The 21145-nt window shown below is 55.6% G+C and overlaps 2 protein-coding genes across 2 annotated transcripts; both read left to right on the forward strand.

Annotated features, from left to right (window-relative positions):
- The first annotated feature begins 913 nt into the window (after nt 1–913).
- Nucleotides 914–4895, forward strand: EIF4E1B (eukaryotic translation initiation factor 4E family member 1B). The gene is made up of 7 exons (XM_065873751.1): nt 914–976; nt 1813–1982; nt 2280–2375; nt 2993–3056; nt 4029–4142; nt 4277–4416; nt 4781–4895. The coding sequence occupies exons 1-7, from the start codon at nt 914–916 to the stop codon at nt 4893–4895; spliced, it is 762 nt and encodes a 253-aa protein (XP_065729823.1).
- A 2181-nt stretch (nt 4896–7076) lies between these two features.
- On the forward strand, nt 7077–16421 carry TSPAN17 (tetraspanin 17). Its single transcript, XM_065873889.1, has 8 exons — nt 7077–7268; nt 11443–11493; nt 11584–11730; nt 12524–12694; nt 14407–14532; nt 15084–15131; nt 15609–15725; nt 15814–16421. Exons 1-8 carry the CDS (start codon nt 7182–7184, stop codon nt 15877–15879), a joined length of 813 nt encoding a protein of 270 aa, XP_065729961.1. The 5' UTR covers nt 7077–7181; the 3' UTR covers nt 15880–16421.
- The last annotated feature ends 4724 nt before the right edge of the window (nt 16422–21145 follow it).

Consider the following 21145-nt stretch of genomic DNA (forward strand, 5'->3'; position numbering starts at 1 on the left):
TCCACTCCCCGAGCTGCCCTCCTCCACCTACCTAGTTAACGCTTGCTCACATGTCACCTCTTCTGTGAACTGCCTCTGAGTCGGTGGTTCTTGAAACGGGGTCTCTGACCAGCATCATCAGGGAACTTGTTAGAAATGCCAATTCTCAGGCCCAAGCCCTGTGCTAAGGCATCAGAAATTGGGAGGCAGGGCCCAGTGGTCCGTGTTTAACAAGCCCTGCAGGTGATTCTGATCCGTGCTCTTGAGAAGTGCTGCTCTAAAGCCCTCAGTGCAGGTCATGGATTTTGTCTTCTCCCATCTGTGAATTCCTCTCCTTCAGAGGTCTGCATTTATGATGACACAGGTCTTTGTGAGATTACCTGATGCCTGGCTCCCCTGATAGACCAGAGCACAGGGGACACTCATCTTCTGCTCCTCACTGCCTCCTAGGCCTAGGCCTGGCACACCCTGGAGCTTAGGGATGTGGGTTGAACAGATATTAACTGTCGGCCTCCAGGTGGTCATGGGCTTCTCTGGCTGTGGGGGAGGGGAAGGGACTGGTCCCTTACAGAGCTGGGACCCTCAAAGTGGACAAGGGGAGGGTGAGAAACCTAAAGAAGTTTGGGGAGCGTTCAGCCCCTGCAGAAAAGGCTGCTGTTCAGAAGGCAGGGAAAGGGTCTCCCCAGCCAGAGCTTTCCCTCCCTCCCTCACCTCCCCAGTCCCTCCTCCACCCTGGGGTAGCCCTCAGCTGACTGCTATTGACCACCGAGCCAGGCCTTGTTTTGTGGGCTTTATGTGTTTTATATCATTTAATACCTAAGCTTCTGCGTTGTGCATCATTAACATTCCCATTTTATAGAGAGGGAAACTGAGACTCAGTGAGGTTCAGGTACTTGGCTGAGGTCAGGGCAGGGAGGACTTGAACCCAGGCTGTATGACAGGTGCACTGGCCCTCGCCATCCATGCCCAAGTGGAGAACACTCAGATGGCCCAGGAGGTAGGAAGCAGGAGTGCAGTGGGCCAGCAGGCCTGTGTGGAACCTCATTTGCTCTTCCCTAGGGCAGCGTCAGCTGTAGCAGATTGGGAGAAGGAGGCCCCAGTGTTGCCAGACCTCTCTAAAATTTCAAGAGCAACCAAAAATGTGGATGTTTTATATCCTCCTTGTTTCTAAATAATCACATTAGAAAGAAAACCCTTAGGTGCTTCCAGAGACCAGATAAATGCCCGTGTCAGGTGACATTGATGGTGAAATCGAGGGGGTGAATGACAGCAGAGCCAAAAAGGAGACACCACAATGTGTGTATGTCTCGGACCTGGCCCCGCCCTGCCCCCCTCCCCCATGTCAGAGTCGCAGCTTCTGCCATGTCTGGGACGGTCCGCTTTAAATTCAGCGTCCACCCTTGGCGGGATGCGGTTTCACTAAGGGCAGACCCCTAATACTGGCCCTTACCATCGTGTCTCAGCCCCCACATGGCCAGCACCATGTGGGCGGAGGCTAGGTCTGCCTGGTCCCAGCTGTGTTCCCAGCCCCCTGGGCTGCATGCAGGTGCTCACTAAATGCTTGCTAATGGAAGTAATAGTGTAAGCCCTTCCCCCTCTGAACACCCCACTCCCCCACCCCTACGCTGGCTCCTCCCAGTCCCCTGTCCTGGGTGAGCGGGGCGGGGCGATGGTGGGTTAAAGGCCGGCAGCTGGGGACCCCCTCGGATGCTGGGTGCCCGTGGAGTCCAGGCTGTAGAATGGCTACGGCGCACTCTGTAAGTCCACTCGCCCGCCCCCTTGGGCAGCGAAGGCTGGGGCTCACCGCCCACCTTGACTTCTTTCTTTGGTCAGGCCAAAGAGGCTGAGGGTGGAATCCAAAAGTGGAAGAAAGAGAAGGAGGAGAAAGAGAAAGAGGAAGAGGAGGCAGCAGCGGAGGTGTGGGTGGGTGAGGAGGCTCTGAGGAAGGCCCGGGCCGAGGGCCCCGTGGAGAGCAAGCTGGAGTTGCACCCACTGCTGAACAGGTAGGCCCTACTCTTGGCATTGGAATCACTTCCTCATCTGGGAACGGCCAGAGCTGGCCTAAGACTTGGGCTCTGGTGGCCCTTCCAGCCTTGACCCAGCTGAGATTCTGGGTTAAAGGCCCTCACTCATCCCCTGGCCCTTCAGGATAACTGGCTCCAGTCACCTTGGGCAGCCTGTGCCCCAAATCCTATCTCCCCGTTTGCCCTGGAGGGACAGGGCTTCCCTGCCAACCTAGCTGCTGCTGGGGGCGGGCCAGGTGGGTGCACTCTGCTTCCTCCTGGCACCCCCTCCTCCAGGTGGGCTCTGTGGTTCTTCAAGAATGACCGCAGCAGGGCCTGGCAGGACAACCTGCATCTGGTCATCAAGTTTGACACCGTGGAGGACTTCTGGGCGTGAGTGTCTGCCCCTCATGGAGGAGGCTGGGGCCATGGGGTTCTGAGCTGGGGGTCCTTCGCAGACCCCACCCCTCCAGGGAGCTGCTTTCTACACAGCTTTCCCAGTCTTCCCTGGGGCCTTGCAGCATCTGCTGAGGACTGGGGCTTGGTGGGTTCTGCAAGGAGGTGGCGGGGGGATTGGGCTGGGGCACATTCCCCCCCCCCGAATCCTCCTTGGGACCCAGGGAGAGAGCCTGGGAAGTGGGAGAAACAAGGAGTTGACCCTGACTCTGCTGCTCCATGCTTTGTGACCCTGGGCAAGTTCCTGCCCCTCTCTGAGCTTGTCTCAGCCACAAAGTGAGTTTTAAGGCTGTCTCAGTGTCTGTGGTGATCCAGTGAGGAGATCTGAAAGGTGCTTCACAAACCCTAGAGGTGGGTGAGAAGGTGGGAGTTGAAGGTCTGGGCAAGTGGGGATGGAATTCCTGGCAGGGGGCACCGGTATGAGCAAAGGCTTGGAGGCTGGAAGGTGGGTGGAAAGCAGTGGGGTCTGGTAAGAGATTGAGGGGGTCTGAGGCCAGTTGGAGCCAGGCTCTAAAAAGCCTGGACTTTCAGCCTGGGATGGGGCCTCTCTCCAGGATGTACAATAACATCCAGCTGGCCAGTAAGCTCTCTTCCGGCTGTGACTACGCCCTGTTCAAGGTAAGCCCTGCTTCCCCACCCCCACCCTGTCCCCAGGGCACAGGGGGGCTGATTCTTCCCAGCTTCCTCCCTCACAGGGGGTTTGGGGGTGGGGTGCCGAGGACAGCCTCCCTCAGAGTCAAGTATAATTTCAGATCAGAGGACCGCTCTGCAGAAGCATGGACAGAGTGTCAGACCTGAGCTGTACCTTGAAGGACAGGGGAGGGGGAAGAAGGGGGAACAAGGAAGGAGTCTAGGTTTCTGGCCTGGCTCCTTAACTAGGGACGTGCATCAGAATTGCCCCAGGACACTCATCAATATCCAGGCCTGTCCCTGGAGGTGCTGTGCAGTGGGGCCCTGACATCAGCATTTAAAGATTTTCCTTAGGTGACTTGTTTCCAGCAGCTGAGCCTGGAATGTCTGCCTCTGGCCACACCGGGGTTGCCCCAGATGCTTTCTTTTTCTTTTTTTTTTTTTTTTTTTTGTGGTACACGGGCCTCTCACCGTTGTGGCCTCTCCCGTTGCGGAGCACAGGCTCCAGACGCGCAGGCTCAGCAGCCATGGCTCACGGGCCCAGCCGCTCCGCAGCATGTGGGATCTTCCCGGACCGGGGCACGAACCCGTGTCCCCTGCATCGGCAGGCGGACTCTCAACCACTGCGCCACCAGGGAAGCCCCTCCCCAGATGCTTTCTTAATGACCTCCATTTGAACTCTCATATCAAGGAACTTGGTTCAGTAAAAGAGATAAACACACACCCACGCAAGGCTATGTGAGGTGACAGATGTTGAGGCTTAGGGGCCCTTGGGAACTCACAGGAGGGTCTGGGGGGCTGAATGGCTGGTAGAACCTGCTTTTTCAGGAGGGATGAAGGCAGAAAGGTCCTGGCCTGTGGAGGCCTACTGAGGGGCTAGAGCAGGACCTGGGGAGGTGGCCAGGCCCTCACTTTCCTCTGAACAAAGGGAGGTGGTTGATCTGCAAGCCTGCCTCCCAGGATGGCATTGAGCCCATGTGGGAAGACAGCAGGAATAGGCGGGGTGGCCGCTGGCTGGTCAGCCTCGCCAAGCAGCAGCGCCACAGTGAGCTGGACCACCTATGGCTGGAGACGGTGAGTGAGGGACTGGGCGGGGAGGCTTCCCAAGGGAAGGGGCTGGGCTGGTGTGTAGCGGTGGTCTCAGGGTGGTGGGGGCAGACTCTGTGCCCACCAGGAAGGCTCATCCTCCTCCTTTTTTTTGGCTCCAGCTGCTGTGTCTGATCGGGGAGAGCTTTGAGGAGCACAGTCGGGAGGTGTGTGGGGCCGTCATCAACATCCGAACCAAGGGGGACAAGATTGCCGTATGGACGAGGGAGACAGAGAACCAGGAGGGCGTGCTGCGCATTGGGTGAGGGGTATCTCTGGCACAGGGTGGGGGCTGGGTCTCTTCTAGGAGAGAAGGGGAAAGTGGTGGAAGGGGCGTGGTTTGGCCTGCAAGGGAGACCTCTGGAACTCTGCATGCTGTCTCTCCCTTCTTTCTTCACCACTTGTGTAAAGGGTGTGGCATCTCAATTTCAAACTGTTTCTTAACAGATCTCTTTTCCTTTGCACTAGGCACATTTTGGGTTTCCACATGGGTAAGACAAATACAACAGGAGTTACTGTGGTTGGAACCAGGGTAGGAGCTCTGAGCAAAGGACCCAGGGTCCCACGTTATCTCCAGGACCCGCTGCTGACTGCCTGTCTCCTTTCCTCTCCTACTTACCTCCCAGGCGTGTCTACAAACAGCGCCTGGGACTCTCCACAAAGACCATCATTGGGTACCAGGCCCACGCAGACACGGCCGCCAAGAGCAACTCCCTAGCCAAGAACAAATTTGTGATGTGAGGGGACCCTGGCACCACTGCCCAGTTGGCTGCCCCTGAGTCTCCCACTGCTGTGTGTGTGTGTAAAAGGGGCTGGGCTGGGGGCAGATGGCATGGTTCTCACCTATTCTGGAGTGAATACGAGCACTCTTTAATGTGAATTGGGGCCCAGGACAAGGGGCAGTTCTGGTGGGGGACCCAATGTGAGGGACCAGGGCAACGGAAAGGTGGAGGAAAGCCTGGGCTTGTTTCACCCTGGGGGTTGGGTTGGGTAGAGTGGGGTGAGGTGAGTTATTGGTGGGAGGAGGGCTCAACTGCAGGTGGAAAGATAACAGGAGAGAATCCTAGGATCCAGGACTTACTCCGTGCTCCCCACCTCGGGGAAAGAGGCTAGGTGGCCCGAGGGTCAGACTCTTCCATCTGGGGGAAGGGGGCTCAAGGCTGCTGACCCAGAGCTGGAGCTCAGGGACAGGAGTGGGGGGCTCTCTCGATTGATCACTCTGCTTTAAAAACTTTTATGGATTGCCTCTCATCAGATTTGTAGCCTTGGAGCCTACCCTGTATCCCACACCTCCCCTCAGCCAGCTGTGCGTGGGTCCCTAGAGGGGCGGGAGTGGGGGCGGGGGCGACTGATAAGGCCCTGGCCCAGGAGAGGTGGTCAGGCCTTACTATGGTTCTGCTAGACGATGATTAACTGGAAGGTGATGAAGCTTAAGCCCCTTTCTGTTTCCTAAATAAATACTTTTAAACAAAACCAGAATTATTTTTAAAGAGGACTCTAAAATTGAGTAAAATTCAGGCCCCCCAAACCTTGATCTGCTCTAGTCCTGCCTTGAGAGGGCTCATGTGAGACGCCCCAGGTACCAAGGAGCCTGATCAGGGTGGAAGCTGGTAGGGGGGAGAGGGCTTAGACGGTGGGCGGGGGGCTTTAACCGCCAAAGGGGCTTGAGCTAGGGGATGCAGTATATGCCCCTGGCAAAACTGAAGGGGCAGGGAGCAGCAGGAGTGGCCCTCACAAGACCCAGGTGTCATCCACTCTGAGTTTGAACCAGTAGAGGTAGAACTGAATTTCTGGGGCTTCCCTGGTGGCGCAGTGGTTAAGAATCTGCCTGCCAATGCAGGGGACATGGGTTCGAGCCCTGGTCTGGGAAGATCCCACATGCACGCAGAGCAGCTAAGCCTGCGAGCTACAACTACTGAGCCTGCACTCTAGAGCTGGTGAGCCACAACTACTGAAGCCCGCTCCGCAACAAGAAAAGCCAGCCCGATGAGAAGCCCACGCACGGCAACTAGAGAAAGCCCGTGCGCAGCAACGAAGACCCAACGCAGCCATTAAAAAATTTTAAAAAAAAGAATTTCCGTCCAGTGAGGAGTGCTTTTTTAAAAAATTTATTTTTATTGGAGTATAGTTGCTTTACAATGTTGTGTTAGTTTCTACTGTACAGCAAAGTGAATCAGCTATATGTATACAAATATCCCTCTTTTTTGTATTTCCTTCCCATTTAGGTCACCACAGAGCACTGAGTAGAGTTCCCTGAGCTATACAGTAGGTTCTCATTAGTTATCTATTTTATACATAGTATCAAGTGTATATATGTCAATCCCAATCTCCCAATTCATCCCAGCACCCAAAAAGCGCTTCTGATTGGACTCCACTGTAATAAAACGTCCTGCACGTGTGCTAAACACCATCCATATAACCATCCTCCTCTCGCTCACCAGCTCAGTAGTTACTCCTCTCTAGGGATGGGAACAGACGGCAAGGCCGGGGATTGGGGTGGCGCTGGTCCTGAGCTTTGCGGTGTGGGGGGAACTAGGGGTCTTTCGTGTCTGCGACTTGCGGCGTCCTCAGCATCTCAGGTTGGTCTGAAGGACGCTGCAGCGGCCAGCGCATAGGGAGGAGTCAGGCCTAGAGGCTAGCCTCCGAGAGGGCTGAGTCGGGCTGTTGGGAAGGGGCCTGTATGGGGGTGGGGTCCGGAGGGGACAGTCGGGAGGGGGCGGAGCCAAGCCCAGAGACTGGGCTCCAAAGGGGAGTAAGGCTGGGGGCGGAGCCTATGGAGGGGGCGGAGTCAGGCCTAGAGGTGGGGCTCTGAGGGGGACCAAGCAGGGGGCGGTCCGGGAGCCGAGGGCGGTCCCTGCGGGGCGGACCCTGGGGGGCGGGCGGGGCCCGACGGGCGCTCTGGGTGGCCGCAGCCATGAAGCCGCAGCCGCCGGGCTAGGACCCGGGCGGCTCCAGCCCCGGGCGGCCCGCGGAGGGCTGGGCCCAGCCCCCGGCTCCGGTTTCCGGGCCGGCGGGCGGCCGCTCACCATGCCCGGCAAGCACCAGCACTTCCAGGAACCCGAGGTCGGCTGCTGCGGGAAATACTTCCTGTTTGGCTTCAACATCGTCTTCTGGGTGAGAGCGGGGTGGGTTCTGGGCCCTGTGCTGGGGATGGCGGGAGAAGGAGGCTTAGTCCCCTACTAGGGGGAGACACTCTCTGCCACAAGGGCTTGGGACCGTCCCCCCACTCCTTCCTCCCATTCGCACCTCCACGCCCACCCCCAGGACCACCCAGGGGAACTACGAAGAGGCCCGGATTGCAGGGGACGGGTCCCAGCCACTGCGGTAGTGGGAGGGGCGGGGGGGACAGTCTTCCGGGGTCTTCCCGAGGCCCGGCGGAGAAATGGGAGGTGTTTCCCTGAAGACCCCACGGGCACGCTTAGTGCGGGCGCCCCCTCTCCCTTCCAGCCCCTTTGCTACCCGGGGGCGTCGGGGATACGCGGAGCCCCACCGCTGGTTTTACCCGTAGCCTCCTCGAAGGACGGGATCCCGTCTCCTGCCCCTTTACCTCTCCAGTACCCGGGCCTGCTGCCTCGCCTTAAGCTCCTACAAAGGAGGAGGGTAGGTCAAAGGTCGAAGCCCCACCCCCCCACCCCAAAGAGGCTTGCGGGCAGGGAGGGCCAATCGCCCTAGTTCTCGGCCGGGGACAGGGGATATTTCCTGATGAGAGGCCAGGAGAGCTGGCCCTGGGGAACAGAATTCAACATCCACAGCTGACCAAACCGAGGCTCCAGGGCAGGGCTGCCCCTGCCTGGAGAAGGGAGCTGCTGGTGCCCCTCCCAGGGTGGCATCTGTAGCCCTGGGCCCTGCCAAGTCATCTTTCCCTTCTCCCTCTTCATCCCATATCTCCAAGGCTACTTGCTGCCTCTGCAGTCTCTGCTTCTGACGTCTTGGGTCAGAATGCCAGACCCATTCAGTTTTGTTTATCAGGACTCAGTGGCACTGCCCTCTACCCACATGCTGCTTATGCAATGTGGGTGTCCTTTGGCCCCAGCAGTGCCCAGCCTCGAGGGTGTGAGCCATGTGCAGAGAGCACTAGTCAGGGAAGTCTGAGGCTCTGGGTGAAGCAGGCCTAGCTGTGAGACAGTGGGCAAGTCACTTCTCTCTGGGCCTTAGCTTCCCTGGCAGCGAGTGGGTGATAATGAAGCCTGCCCCTCAGGACTGTTACGCAGATTAAATGAATTATAACTTACTGTATTCTTGCAGCTACTTTATTATCTACATTTTACAGGTGAAGGAACAGGCACAGAGAGGTTAAATCTTTTAACCCAGAGTCACACAGCCAGTAAGTGCAGAGCCAAGGTGACAGCTCAGTGGGCAGTAGACGGAGGTGAAGCAGAGCATTAAGCAGAGGGAACCCCCAGATGTCAAGGGGCGAGAGGCATGAGAGACCCAGGCTTGTTCCAGGGTCCCCCAGAATGGGGAGCCCGAGTGTGAAAGGCCCCAGGTCTGGGGCAGAGAGTTTGAGTTTTATGTTGAGGGCAGAGGGTAGCACTGAAGGCTTCAGTGCTGGGTGATGGGTATGTTCTAGCTTCTGTTTTGGAGGCAGATCTGCCTGGCTGACATGGGGAGGGTGAGTGAGGGGCAGGGTTTGGAGGTAGGGAGACCAGGGAGGAGGGCTGGGGCAAAGTTGGGGTGGTGGCAGGTGGGAAAGGTGAGGAAGGCTCCAGGGGAAGTTATGAGGCTGAACTGACAGGACTGGGCCACTTGGGGGTTTGGTTTTGGGTCAAGGTGGCCTGAAGAAGGTACCTGTGAAACAGGCCCAGAGATTTTTTTATTTTAATGGAAAGCAGACCCTTATGTTACCCTGCTCAGAGCCTTCCAGTTTTTTCTCACTAGAATACAGTCCAGACTCCTCCCCGTGGCCCACAGCACCCTGTGGTGTCTGGCCTTGCTGCCCTTCAGTTTGTCCCTTGCACCGCCAAACACGATCTTACCTCTGGGCCTTTGCCAGTACTTCCGCCTAGAATTCTCTTCTCTTCAATGCACCTTTTCATCATTCAAACCTCAGCTAAAATGTCACCATGCTCCCTAACTGAAACATGCCCCCACTACCCTATTAACTCCCCATTTCATCACCCTGTTTGATTTTCTTTAAAGGCTCTGTTGGTATCTGAAATTACCTTGTTTGCTCACTGTGGATTTCCCCCACTGGAGTGTAAACTCCATGAGGGCTGAGAGCTCATGTGTCCTATTCCCTGATGTATTTCTGGTGCATGGAATGGATCCTGGGACATGGAGGCGTTTGCAGCAGGCAGGTGGACTAAGGGCTCTAGAGCCGGGGAGAGGTTTGGGTGGAGATCAGGAGATGCCAGTGTCACAATGGGGTGAAAGATGAGTGTGAGAAGAAGAAGGGTAGAAGGCTGAGGTTGGAACCTGGTGGGGGAGGGGGGTAGCCATGTGCACGGCGCAGGTGAAGCAGAGCATTGTAGGAGGGAGGCTGAGAAAGGGCAGGAGGAGGAACGGCCTTGCGTTAACCATGGAGAGGTTTGGGAAAGAGGAAGTAGCGATCATTCACCTAAAGGCCACAGGCGGGTCAAGTGGGATGAGGCAGGAGAAGTGATGTTTGGTTTCACGTCCCAGATCCAGTGTGGGGGAGGGAAGGAAAAATATTTCTAGAAAAAGAGTAGAGCAGTGGGAGGAGCCTGGGGTTGGAGAGGGGAAGGTGCTAAAGGTGGCAGGTCAGGGGTGGAGCTGACTGAGGCTCTGTGCTGAGGGGAAGGAGCCTGTAGAGAAAGCAGGTGGGAGAGGGAGGTCTGAAGAGGTGGGGTCATGGCCTTGGGCTTGGGCCAGAGGGGCACTCTCCCTCTGAGACTAGATGTCCTGCCCGGGTTCAGGCAGCTGCCCTTGATATCCAGGGCTCTTCCCAGTACGGAAATGAGGTGGGATAGTGGGTGGTGTTTAGAAGGCCTAGGCTGGTGCCACTCTGCTGATATGGGGCTGAATTGGGATTCCCTGTCATTTAGGGGTCTTTGGCTGTGAACTACAAACATGTACTCTGCCAGATCGTGGTTGAAAGGGTGGGACGGGAGTGAGGTGGCAGTCACAGAGTTGCAGGGCAGCAGGAGGACCAGACTTGGGAGGGGGCAGAGAGGATGCCAGGAGCCTGGAACCCTAACATAGGCCTGGGGTGAGAACAGAGGCTCAGGAAACAGCTGCTGCCACTTGGTGGGACTGTTTTGGCCATCCTCTGCTCCAATTCTGAGTTCCGAGAAGGGGCCCGCCTTTGTCCATCTTAGGGCTGGGGACGGTTCAGTCTTCCAAGCTGTGTCCTGTGGGAAGAAACACTGAGATGCATTCTTGGGAAGATTGAAAGGACCCTGAATGTAAATTGATATAGCCACTATGGAGAACAGTATGGAGGTTCCTTAAAAAATTAAAAATAGAACTACCATATGACCCAGCAATTCCACTACTGGGCATATACCCTGAGAAAACCATAATTCAAAAAGAGTCATGTACCACAATGTTCATTGCAGCTCTATTTACAATAGCCAGGACATGGAAGCAACCTAAGTGTCCATCAACAGATGAATGGATAAAGAAGATATGGCACATATATACAATGGAATATTACTCAGCCATAAAAAGGAACAAAAATGAGTTATTTGTAGTGAGGTGGATGGACCTAGAGACTGTCATACAGAGTGAAGTAAGTCAGAAAGAGAAAAACAAATACCGTATGCTAACACATATATATGGAATCTAAAAAAAAGAAAAGAAATGGTCAGAAGAACCTAGGGGCAAGACGGGAATAAAGATGCAGACCTACTAGAGAATGGACTTGAGGATACGGGGACGGGGAAGGGTAAGCTGGGACAAAGTGAGAGAGTGGCATGGACATATATACACTACCAAACGTAAAATAGATAGCTAGTGGGAAGCAGCCACATAGCAGAGGGAGATCAGCTCGGTACTTTATGACCACCTAGAGGGGTGGGATACGGAGGGTGGGAGGGAGACGCAAGAGGGAAGAGATATGGGGACATGTGTATATGTATAGCTGATTCACTTTGTTATAAAGCAGAAAATAACACACCATTGTAAAGCAATTATACTCCAATAAAGATGTTAAAAAAAAAAAAAAGAAAAGAAAGGACCCTGGATCCCATTTACAGCCCTTTCCCCTCTTTCTCTCTTTCCCCCTGGCTTCCTGAAGACCCTGAGCAGTAGTGGGGAGGGGGCTCTGCTGGGGGTGGGAAAGGATGCTGGTGCCCCAGCCCTCAGCTCTTTGCTGCTGCTCCTGCAGGTGCTGGGAGCCCTGTTCCTGGCCATTGGTCTCTGGGCCTGGGGTGAGAAGGTAAGGCGGTGGGGTAGGGTGTGGGGCTGCTCTGGGTCAAGATGGTGGGAGGGCCAGCCCCCCCCATTTGCCTCTGCTCGCCCTTCACAGGGTGTTCTCTCCAACATCTCGGCGCTGACAGATCTGGGAGGCCTTGACCCTGTGTGGCTGTTTGTAGTGGTAGGAGGCATCATGTCGGTGCTGGGCTTTGCCGGCTGCATTGGGGCCCTCCGGGAGAACACCTTCCTGCTCAAGTTTGTGAGTGCCCTCCCGCTGGGGACCCCAACCTCCTCCCACCCACTTCTTGCATAGTTCATGCTTAATAATGGTAGTTTTATTATTATGTTATTGTAACAATAATCACTAGATTTGTATTCTCCACGTTTATAGTATCCTTTCTGTTGTACGGGACCGAAACCTAGTGGCCTAAGCTAAAAGGGCCACTAAGAAAGCCCAAGGGCGTGTTAGCTGCCAGCGCATTTGGATCCAGCAGCCACCACAGTGTCACTTGTCCTAGTCGCTCTGTTTCTCAGCTCTGTCCCTCTGGGTTGGCTCCAGTCCTCTTGGGGTGGAAAGATGTCCAGGAATGGGTGGGTGCTGGCTTCAAGCTGCCCTCCCAGGAACTCCTGCTGGAGGCTGAGTGAGGCTCTCCCTTCCCAACCATTCTGCCCAAGTGCTTCAATTGCATCTCCTTAGTCCTGGTTGGCCGCCTCTGGACCAATCCCTGTGGTCCCAGGGGAGGTAATGCTCTGATTGGTGGGATCTTGACGCCTGCCCAGTCCTCTGTGTGGCAGTGGGAATGGGGAAAGAGGTGGAGGTGGCTCCTGCGTAGCAGCAGAAACTGAATGTGTGTGTGGAGAGTGGTTTCTCAAAGACAACAGGGTGGGTAAGAACAGCACTGTCTTTTTTCATCATAAAACAATACTAACATGATAGAAGGTGGGGACTCTGGGCTGTCTTGGGTCGGGGTGCAGGAGGTTGGAGCCCCACCCAGTGGCAACCCCAGACCCTGTATCTCTGACCCCCACTGTCTGTGTGCCCCCAACCCCAGTTCTCCGTGTTCCTTGGCCTCATCTTCTTCCTGGAGTTGGCAACAGGGATCCTGGCCTTCGTCTTCAAGGACTGGATTCGAGACCAGCTCAACCTCTTCATCAACAACAATGTCAAGGCCTATCGGGACGACATTGACCTCCAGAACCTCATTGACTTTGCTCAGGAATACGTAAGTCCAGCATCCAGCTCTGACCACATGCGGGAGGCACGTGCTGGGCAGATGAATGAGGGAGCAAGCTCCCTGTGTGCTGGGTCTGTTCCCTCGCCCACCAGGCCAGGCAGGCCCCAAGGAAGCGAGCCAGGAGGGCCCCTGTCTGAGAGGAGGCCAGGCCCTCGTGATCTCCATGTGCCTAGCCCTGCAGGGTCACAGCATTGGGGAGCAGAGGCTGAGGCCAGAGGATTCAAACTGGCAGCTCCTAGGCCAGGCTTACAGAACACTTAAAGGAGGAAACGTGGCATGAAAATATAGATTTCTTCTTCTACTAAACTGGGCCCACAGTATGGGCTGGCGCTACATTGCCACTGCCCCCTTTGCTGGTAGAGGGACTGTTTGCCGTGTCCCCGCCACTCTGTTTTATTATACCTGTCAGCCCTCTTCCCTCATTTATATTATTCGTTTGGCCTCTGAACATATTCGAGTTTGAGGCCCGCCCCCCAGAAGCTCTGCCCTCAAGCTTGCAAACCTAACTCCTATGAAGAAGCAGTCAGTGAACAGTTCACAAAATCCTAGACACCTCCCGCCTGCACGTTCTCACCCACTCACGCGTAGTCACACACACTCAGAGTCATACTCCTTTGGTGCCATCCACCCCAAGAACTGCTCTGGGATCCAGAGGTGAACCAGAGCCGGTGCCTGCTTTGAGGAGCTCTCAACCCAGGGCAGAAGTAAACAGAGAGGCAGGTGGTTAGGATGTGATTTATTTGTTCATTCAACACAGAATTGTTATGGACCTATTCTGTGCCAGGCTCTGGGCTACGGGCTGGGGATTCAGAGGTGAAAAAAGCTGGGACCTGTGTTTGTGGGGATGGTAGTCTGGGGGAGGAGACAGATGATAAAAGAGCAAAACAAACAAATGTGTGTGTGTGTGTGTGTGTGTGCGTGTGCGTGTAGAATTATAAATTGTGGTAAGGGCTGAAATGGGGAAGCTCCGAGAAGGCGAAGGCCTCTCCGGGGCAGCCTTGGGAGAGGAGAAGGCCTCTCAAGACCAGCCTTGAGCTGGTCCCTTGAGGGCCAGCTTTTTAGCAGCCTGTGCCATGTCAGTGAGTTAAGGCTGTGTGCTCCTGTCTCCCCACTAGATCATGAGCTCCCTGCTTCATTGCAGCCCCACGATGTGCTGGGTAGGGGTAATGGTGATACAGGTGCTGACAGCAGCATCTGTGAAGTGGAATGGGATCATTGTGAGGGTGGCAGGATTGCCCTCCTGTCCCGGCAGAGAGGAAGAGAGAAGGTCTTATGTAAAAACCGCTGGGGCAAGTGTGGGGAGACGGGTCACAGATGTGGGGTTCAGTGGTGCCTTTCCCTACAGGGTTTGTTGAAACTCGAACCCCTCAAGGTGGCCTGGAGGAAGCCACAGTCCTTGGGCCACCATCCCTGCCCCCTCCCTTCCTTTTCTCAGCCTCTCTTGGACTAGGGGACAAGCTCAGGAGCCCCTTCCTACTCCACCCAGCCCCCACCAACCCGGGCAGGAGCCTCAAGCTGCTCTGGTGGCCCTGGGCCCAGGCCTGGCCTGTCTGTGGCGGAGCTACCCGCCTGCCTGGCTGCCTCTAGGCCCCCTCCCGGCCAGCCCAGCCCTGTCTTCCTGCAGCCTGGGCCTGTCCCCAAACAGGATGGGGCTCCTGGGCTGGGCCTGGCTCACCTGGGGTTCTTCTCCCACCCGCTAGTGGTCTTGCTGTGGAGCCCGAGGGCCCAACGACTGGAACCTCAATATCTACTTCAACTGCACTGACGTGAACCCGAGCCGGGAGCGCTGCGGGGTGCCCTTCTCCTGCTGCGTCAGGGACCCTGTGGTGAGTGGGGCCTGGTGAGGAGGGGTGAGCCTCGCAGTTCGCAGGCCCAGTCTGGGAAGAGCCCATCCCCGGGCTGGCTCGACTCCACCCTGCTCTGGGGGATGTCGGGGGAGGTCAGCTTACATGGGAGTAGCCCTGTGGGCTGGGGAGTTTGTGTCCGTGGGCAGTGCTGAGGCCTGTTGGATAGGGACTGCTCCTCTTGGGCCACCATGCTGGGGTGGCAGGGTTGGGGGTCCTGACCCTTTTATGGCTTTCTTTAGAGCAGAAGCTTCTCTCGGTGGCACCCCTCCAGTCACAGTGCACAGGGACAACGAGGGCCAGGTTTCTTCCCGTTCTTATAAAACTCGAGCAGTCAGGGTTCCTAAAACTGAAGCAGTTCAAGCTGGTGTTGTGGCCATGCGCCCTGGCATCAGGGAAAGAGGTGCACGGGTCCCAGCCAGCCTAGCTTAAGGAGCGGTGGACACAGCGGAATCCACGGTTCCATCTGCTTCCCCTGAGACCCCATGGATGCCCCCCCCCACTGAGTTGCTCACTGGCCTGTTTCTTCTCAGGAAGATGTCCTCAACACTCAGTGTGGCTATGATGTTCGGCTCAAACTGGTGAGAGGGGAGGGGACAGGGCTGAGGGCAGCTGGGGGCACTGGAATCGGAAGGGGGGGGGTCCCCTATAGGCTCTAAAAGGCCTCAGGGATTCGGGGGAGGGGATGCTGAGTCCTAGGAGGCACACGAGGCTTGGTACTGCCAAACACAAGGCAGTGGACGCCACTAGAGGGAGAAAACAGTAAGACATGGATAAAGAAATACGAACAATAATGTGACAATTTCAGCTAAGCACTTGGAAGAAAATAAAATCAGAGAAGTGATGGGATTGGGGCAGAGCAGTCAGGGAAGGTCTCTCGGAGGAGAAGGCATCTGTGCTGAGACCTCGATGAGGAGAAGGCCCTGTGGTGGAGCTCCAGGCTGCAGGCACTAAGGTGTAAGGTCCTGGGCGGGGCTGAGCTTAGCAAGCTGGACTGAGATGGGGCCTGCAGTGGTGGTGGGTGGGCTGAGCCGAGCCTGGTGCCCATCTGTCCCCAGGAGCTGGAGCAGCAGGGCTTCATCCACACCAAAGGCTGCGTGGGCCAGTTTGAAAAGTGGCTGCAGGACAACCTGATCATCGTGGCTGGGATCTTTGTGGGCATCGCCCTCCTCCAGGTACCACTGTGGCCCTGCATGCCCTCACTCTGCCCCAGACAACCTGCCCTGCCAGTGGCCTCTCCCTCATCTGCTCTCCGTCTTACAGATCTTTGGTATCTGCCTGGCCCAGAACCTCGTGAGTGACATCAAGGCAGTGAAGGCCAACTGGTGAGGCTGCCTCGCTGGCCATGGCCACTCGCCTGGCTGACCCAGGGACCCCCCCCCCCCACAACTCTCCCCATGATGGGCAAGGCTGCAGGAGGTGTTTCTGCTTGGATCTGAACCCCACGTGGGGCTTGCGTGCCTCTGGGCTGTGCACCCATGGAGAGAGCTGCATGGCTCTGCCCGGGCTGCCTGTCCTGTAGCTGTGTGCACGGAGGGTGGGTGTGGCCAGTGGGTGTGCACAGGGAGCCGCCATCTCAGCTGTTGTTGGGTGGTTGGCTCTCCAGGGGACTAGGAAGGGCACAGCTAAGAGGGGGCAGGCCAGGTGGGGTGGGCTTGGGGCCTGCTGTTGCATGGGACACAGCCTCACGTATCTCAGAGCTCTCTCCACTAGCTGTGACCTTGACCCTGCCAGGAGCCCACTTCAGCCTCAATGTCTCAGACTCTAAAATGGGTCCAAGAATTTTCTCTCCCTTGCTTGCCTCTCAGGATCAAACATGATGATGGCTACAGACTACTCAAATAAACAAAACCTTGAAAACCACTGGCTTCCGCCCGGCGTCTTGAAGGCTCTATCAGCTGCAGGTTCTCAGCAGAGCTCTCCATCTTGGGCCCCAGCCTGGAGCCATCCGCCAATGTGTTTTCTTGGCCTGGGTAGTATATACATTTGAGCCAACCTTTAAAACTTGGTGTATTTCACATAAAAGTCCAGATCCCCAGCTTCTTGTGAAGATTGGCCATCTGGCCACAGCAGCTCTTGGGACGTCGTCTCCTGGGACATGTGCTTCCTGTTCTCTGAGGGACCCACCCGGCCTGTGCTGCTCACCCTTTAGGTTGGGGTTGGCCTCCCCACTGCTGTAGGGTTTTTCCCTGCAAACACTGCGAGGCTGCCGTGGGCTAAGCCTGGGGCGAGGCACCAGGATGTGAAGAATGGGGAGGCTGGACCCTGCCGTGAAGAGGCCACACAGCCTAGGAGTCCAACCACACTGGAGACTGAGATGGGTGCCCAGGAGAGTGGCTGAGGGGTGGAATGGAGATCAGGAATGTTTGGGGAAGGAAGTAGTTGGAAGTTGAAAACTTGGCACACATGGGGTTGGGGGGAGCCTGCTTTGGGACCCATGGTGGTTGACACGGGCTCACTTGGAATCAAATCGAAAATCTTCATGGAGGCCTGCAGAGCTGCCTCATGGCCACCAGAGGGCGCACCAGCAAGCTTTGCCTGGGTCTGGCTGCTTCGTCCACAACCTCACTCTGGTACAGCCAAGTGCCTGGTGTGTCCACCCAGCTTACCAGTGCTTTGGGTTCAGGGAATTTGAGAACTTCGAAAGGAGCAACTGGCTCAGACTTGTGAAGTCTGCTGCTCTCAGCTCTGCCTCTTAGCTGTGTGTAGAGTGACTGCCGCACCCACCCATCCCTAGGGTGCCCTTTGTGGATAAAAGGAGGGATTTGGGCTGGTTCACAGATCTCTTACTCAGATGCTCTTAAGGTTGTATAAATGAATGAAGTAGGCCTTTGACTTGTGTGGTCTTTGCAGTGCAACTGACTTTCCTACTGTTCCTGAAGACTACACAGAGAGACATTGCTTTATGATGAAAAATATTTGGACCATCAAGTTGATAATGGCAGCTGACCTTGAGGTACAACAGAGTGGTGGGGACTGGCAAAGCACAGGTCCCCATCTGAAGTTGGTGGTTGTCATTTAGTTGTGGCTAATTGCTATAAAGTGGGAATGCAGGTCTAATGTCAGAAATCTGGAGAAGCCAGAGATCCAGGCTTTTATGTGAAATATCCCTATTTTTAAGGTGTTGACAACTAATGAAAAAAAAATGCAAGCCCAACAAAAGAGGAGGGAGCCAGCTTTGTCCCCTGTGTCACTACGGTTCCCTCTGGGATAATCACCCATTGGGGTCCAGGCTGCTGTGCCATTCAGGGGTGCTGGGAGCTGCTGCCAGGAGGGGAAGGTGTGGGGTATGCAACCAGCATTGTAGCTCCCAGACACAGGCTGGACAGTGTCCTGGGGTCCCTGACAGGTACCAGTGGAGTACAATAAATGCAGCTCACGATATTGTGCACGTCTTGCAATTTTTAATTTCACAAGCTTTTACTTTTCATTTTCCCCCTCAAGCCTCACTACCCCCTTGTGAGGTGGAGACTCTTTTCCTGATGAAGAAACTGGGCTCAGAGAGGGGAGCGAGTTGCCCACCACACAGCTGGAGGAGGCACCCAGATCTGAGCCTTCTCGCCGGAGTTCTGCACCAGACCCGTCCTGCCTTTCTGATGCATTTGGGTGACGCCTGCACACTTGAAGTGTGAACCAGTAAGGGACAGCAAGGGATCGTTCCCCAAGCATGAGTTGAGCTTCCACACAGGTGCCGGGGATGTAGAGGAGAGAGAAGGGCAAAGTCCCAGCCCTCGCGCTGCATTCTCGTGGGGGAGACACAAGTAGGCAAGTAAGCATTTTTGTTAGTAATATAAGCTATGAAGAAAATAAGAGTGATGAGCTAGACAGTGATGGCTGGAATGCCTGTGAGAAGGGACCCCTTGCTGGGGTGGTGGAAGGAGTCCCATATCTGGGAAGCTCCAGGGGAACAGTGTTTCAGGTTTTGGTACCAGCTGCCCTAGAGGCCCTGAAGCTGGGTAGGCTTGGCATAAGGGAGGCTGGGGTGCTGGAGAGGTGCAAGTGAGTGAGGGGCAGAGGGCACGGACAGAGGGAAGTGGTGGAACCAGGATATATTTGGAAATAGGACTGATGAGATGCATGGGAATGACTGGAAGGAGTGGTCGTGAGCTTGGCCGTGGACCCAGAGTTCTCCAAAGCTCAGTTCTGCTACAGGACATCCATCCATCCACTCGGGTAGGCCCTGGCTGGAGGCTGGGGTTGCTGAGGCAGCTCAGACTTGCCCTTTCGCTCCCGGAACCCACGGTTTCCTGGTAGAGGTAGTGGTGCAATGTGTATGTGGTGACGAGCACATGGTGATCACTGCACGTGGCGTTTCATGCTGGTGAGAGACAAATCTCCTGCCCCCAGAGTAGAACTTGGAGCAGTTCTTTTCCTTGGACCGAGGAGCCCTTACCCAGATGGGACCTCTCTGGATGTGTAGAAAATGCAAGGAAGCTTATAAGCTACCTACTGCCCATCACACTCGGATCCCTGGGACATGGGGACCAAGGTCACCCTCCCACCCACCATCAGGGACACTGGAGGTGACGGGTGGGCATTGTCTTGCAGCCTGGGAGACCCTCAGGAGCCATGGGCCTACCTAGTCTAACCAGAGGAGAGGCTGCCAGCAGCTCCTCTATCATCTTGGCAGGAGGGCATCTTCTGATATCAGGCTACCTTGTGCGTGAGGGGAGGGCGGGGGAAGAACTGGAAGGGACAGATTGAGCCGGACCATTGGGCCCTTGGATCTCTGGACGAGGAGGTCAGATGGGCTATGGAGTCCGGGGCCTGGGTTCACTTCCAGAGGGTGGCTGGCGCATGCCTTGGAAAGAGACACTCCCGGCGGCCACCAGAGGGCACCAAAGCGCAGCCCACGCAGGCAGCAGAGTCAGCTGTGGGCAGAGAGGGGCTGTGGGTCGTTGGAGGGAGGTCCGCGTGGCTAAGCAAAGACGTGCCACCTTCCAGAGACCTGGGGGCCCACCCTGTTGGTACCAAATCCAGACCTTGCCACCCTCTGCTTCATTCTCCGAGGACTTAGAGCAAATGACACTGCCTGCCCCACAGATGCCTCTCCCAGTGCAGTGCTCAGGGAGACCGGAGCCCACCTTCCCATCCCTGAAGGCGGTGATGTCTGCCAGACACAGCTGGGAAGGGGGTCACTTTCTCTAGGAGGTTGAAGCGACATGCTCCAACACATACACCTCCATTCGCTCATTCAGCCAGATTTACTGAGCACCTAACTGCGTGCCAGACGCTGTGGTGGGCACTCGGGATACATAAGGGAACAAAACGAGACCCCCATCCTTGTGCTTACAGTCCAGATCAGGGTTGGCAACCTTTGTCTGCAAAGGGCCAAATAATAAATATCTTAGGCTTTCAGGTCATACAACCACTCAACTCTGCCTTTATAGCAGAAAGCATCTCTTGACAAGACGAACGAATGGGCTTGGCCATGTTCAAATAACATTATCTGGACACTGAAATTTGAATTTCATATAATTTCCATGTGTCACAAAATACTATCCCTCTTTTGATTTTCAACAATTAAAAAACATAAAACCATTCTTTTATATATAGCTCTGGAGCTGTGTAAAAACAGGCAGTGGGCCAGATTGGCCTCACACACAAGCTGGTATAGCCGTCCCCCACTGCCCCCTCCCCCCAGGAAGGGAGAAGACCAGGCACAGCGAGCCTCACTGCTGTGGAAATATGAGTGAGCAAGGGGCCTTGGGAGTGTAGGGGCTAGGTCAGGCCTCGGCACTAAAGAGGGTGGTCGGAGGGAGCCTTGATGAGACAGCAAGATAGAGCAATGACTTTTTATATTAACTTTAAATCATTTTGGTAGCACAGGCAAAAATAGGAACCCAGTCTACTTAAAAAATGGATGACTCTAAGGTCCCCTTACTGCCCTATTCTATTCCCCTCTCCTCTCCCTGTGATGTTGGAGCTGTGAGCTATAGATCCCTCTGGACCACTTACATTTTAAAAATTTCCTCCTCATATTATGCACTCAGAGACAGTGTTCAGCATCGTGTGTATGTGTGTTAAGTGGCGGGATACTGTCCGCATCTTGCTGGGCTAGCTTTCCCCCCACCGCTCCCCCCACACACACCAGTGATGTGTTTTGAAGACAGAGTCACATTTGTGCATGTAAAGCTGCTTCATTTCTCCACTTCGGGGGTGCCCCCTGTGGGGATAAGCCATGTTTTGCCTCTCCATCCCTTTCCTTGACTGTCCATGGATAGTGGACAGTCAAGCTCTTCCCACTTTGGGGCTCTTTCCGCCACAAGGCTCTGGTGAGAGACACAGCCGGGCCTCCTCTCCTGGGGTTCCAGCTGGAGCAGCCACTGTTCACTGCACAGGACGAGGGCTACAAGGGAGGGTGGCTCGAAGTCGGGGCTGATGGCAGAGGTGGGCCCAGCAGGTCCCTTCCTGTGCCTAGGGGCATCATGTCTGCTCCTCAGCCCAGGCACCGGCCTGGTAGGCTGCATTACCACAGATCTGGGACCTGGAACTCAGCCCATCAGAAGTGTGAAAGCCACACAATTAGTCCCTTGGCACTGTGAAGGCTGTTGCCACGGTAATGCCTCCCTGGTCCCTCGTGCAGCCATGCAGA

Source organism: Phocoena phocoena, chromosome 3 (assembly GCF_963924675.1).
Source record: "Phocoena phocoena chromosome 3, mPhoPho1.1, whole genome shotgun sequence".
NCBI classification, from domain to species: domain Eukaryota; kingdom Metazoa; phylum Chordata; class Mammalia; order Artiodactyla; family Phocoenidae; genus Phocoena; species Phocoena phocoena.

Bases quoted from the DNA above. Each gene is read 5' to 3' on its own strand.
- EIF4E1B (XM_065873751.1), top strand. From the start codon at position 914: ATGACAGGTGCACTGGCCCTCGCCATCCATGCCCAAGTGGAGAACACT. The intron at 1,983-2,279 runs GTAGGCCCTACT...CCCCTCCTCCAG, and splicing joins TTGCACCCACTGCTGAACAG to GTGGGCTCTGTGGTTCTTCA. The intron at 4,417-4,780 runs GTGAGGGGTATC...CTTACCTCCCAG, and splicing joins GAGGGCGTGCTGCGCATTGG to GCGTGTCTACAAACAGCGCC.
- TSPAN17 (XM_065873889.1), top strand. From the start codon at position 7,182: ATGCCCGGCAAGCACCAGCACTTCCAGGAACCCGAGGTCGGCTGCTGC. The intron at 11,494-11,583 runs GTAAGGCGGTGG...CGCCCTTCACAG, and splicing joins TCTGGGCCTGGGGTGAGAAG to GGTGTTCTCTCCAACATCTC. The intron at 15,726-15,813 runs GTACCACTGTGG...TCCGTCTTACAG, and splicing joins TGGGCATCGCCCTCCTCCAG to ATCTTTGGTATCTGCCTGGC.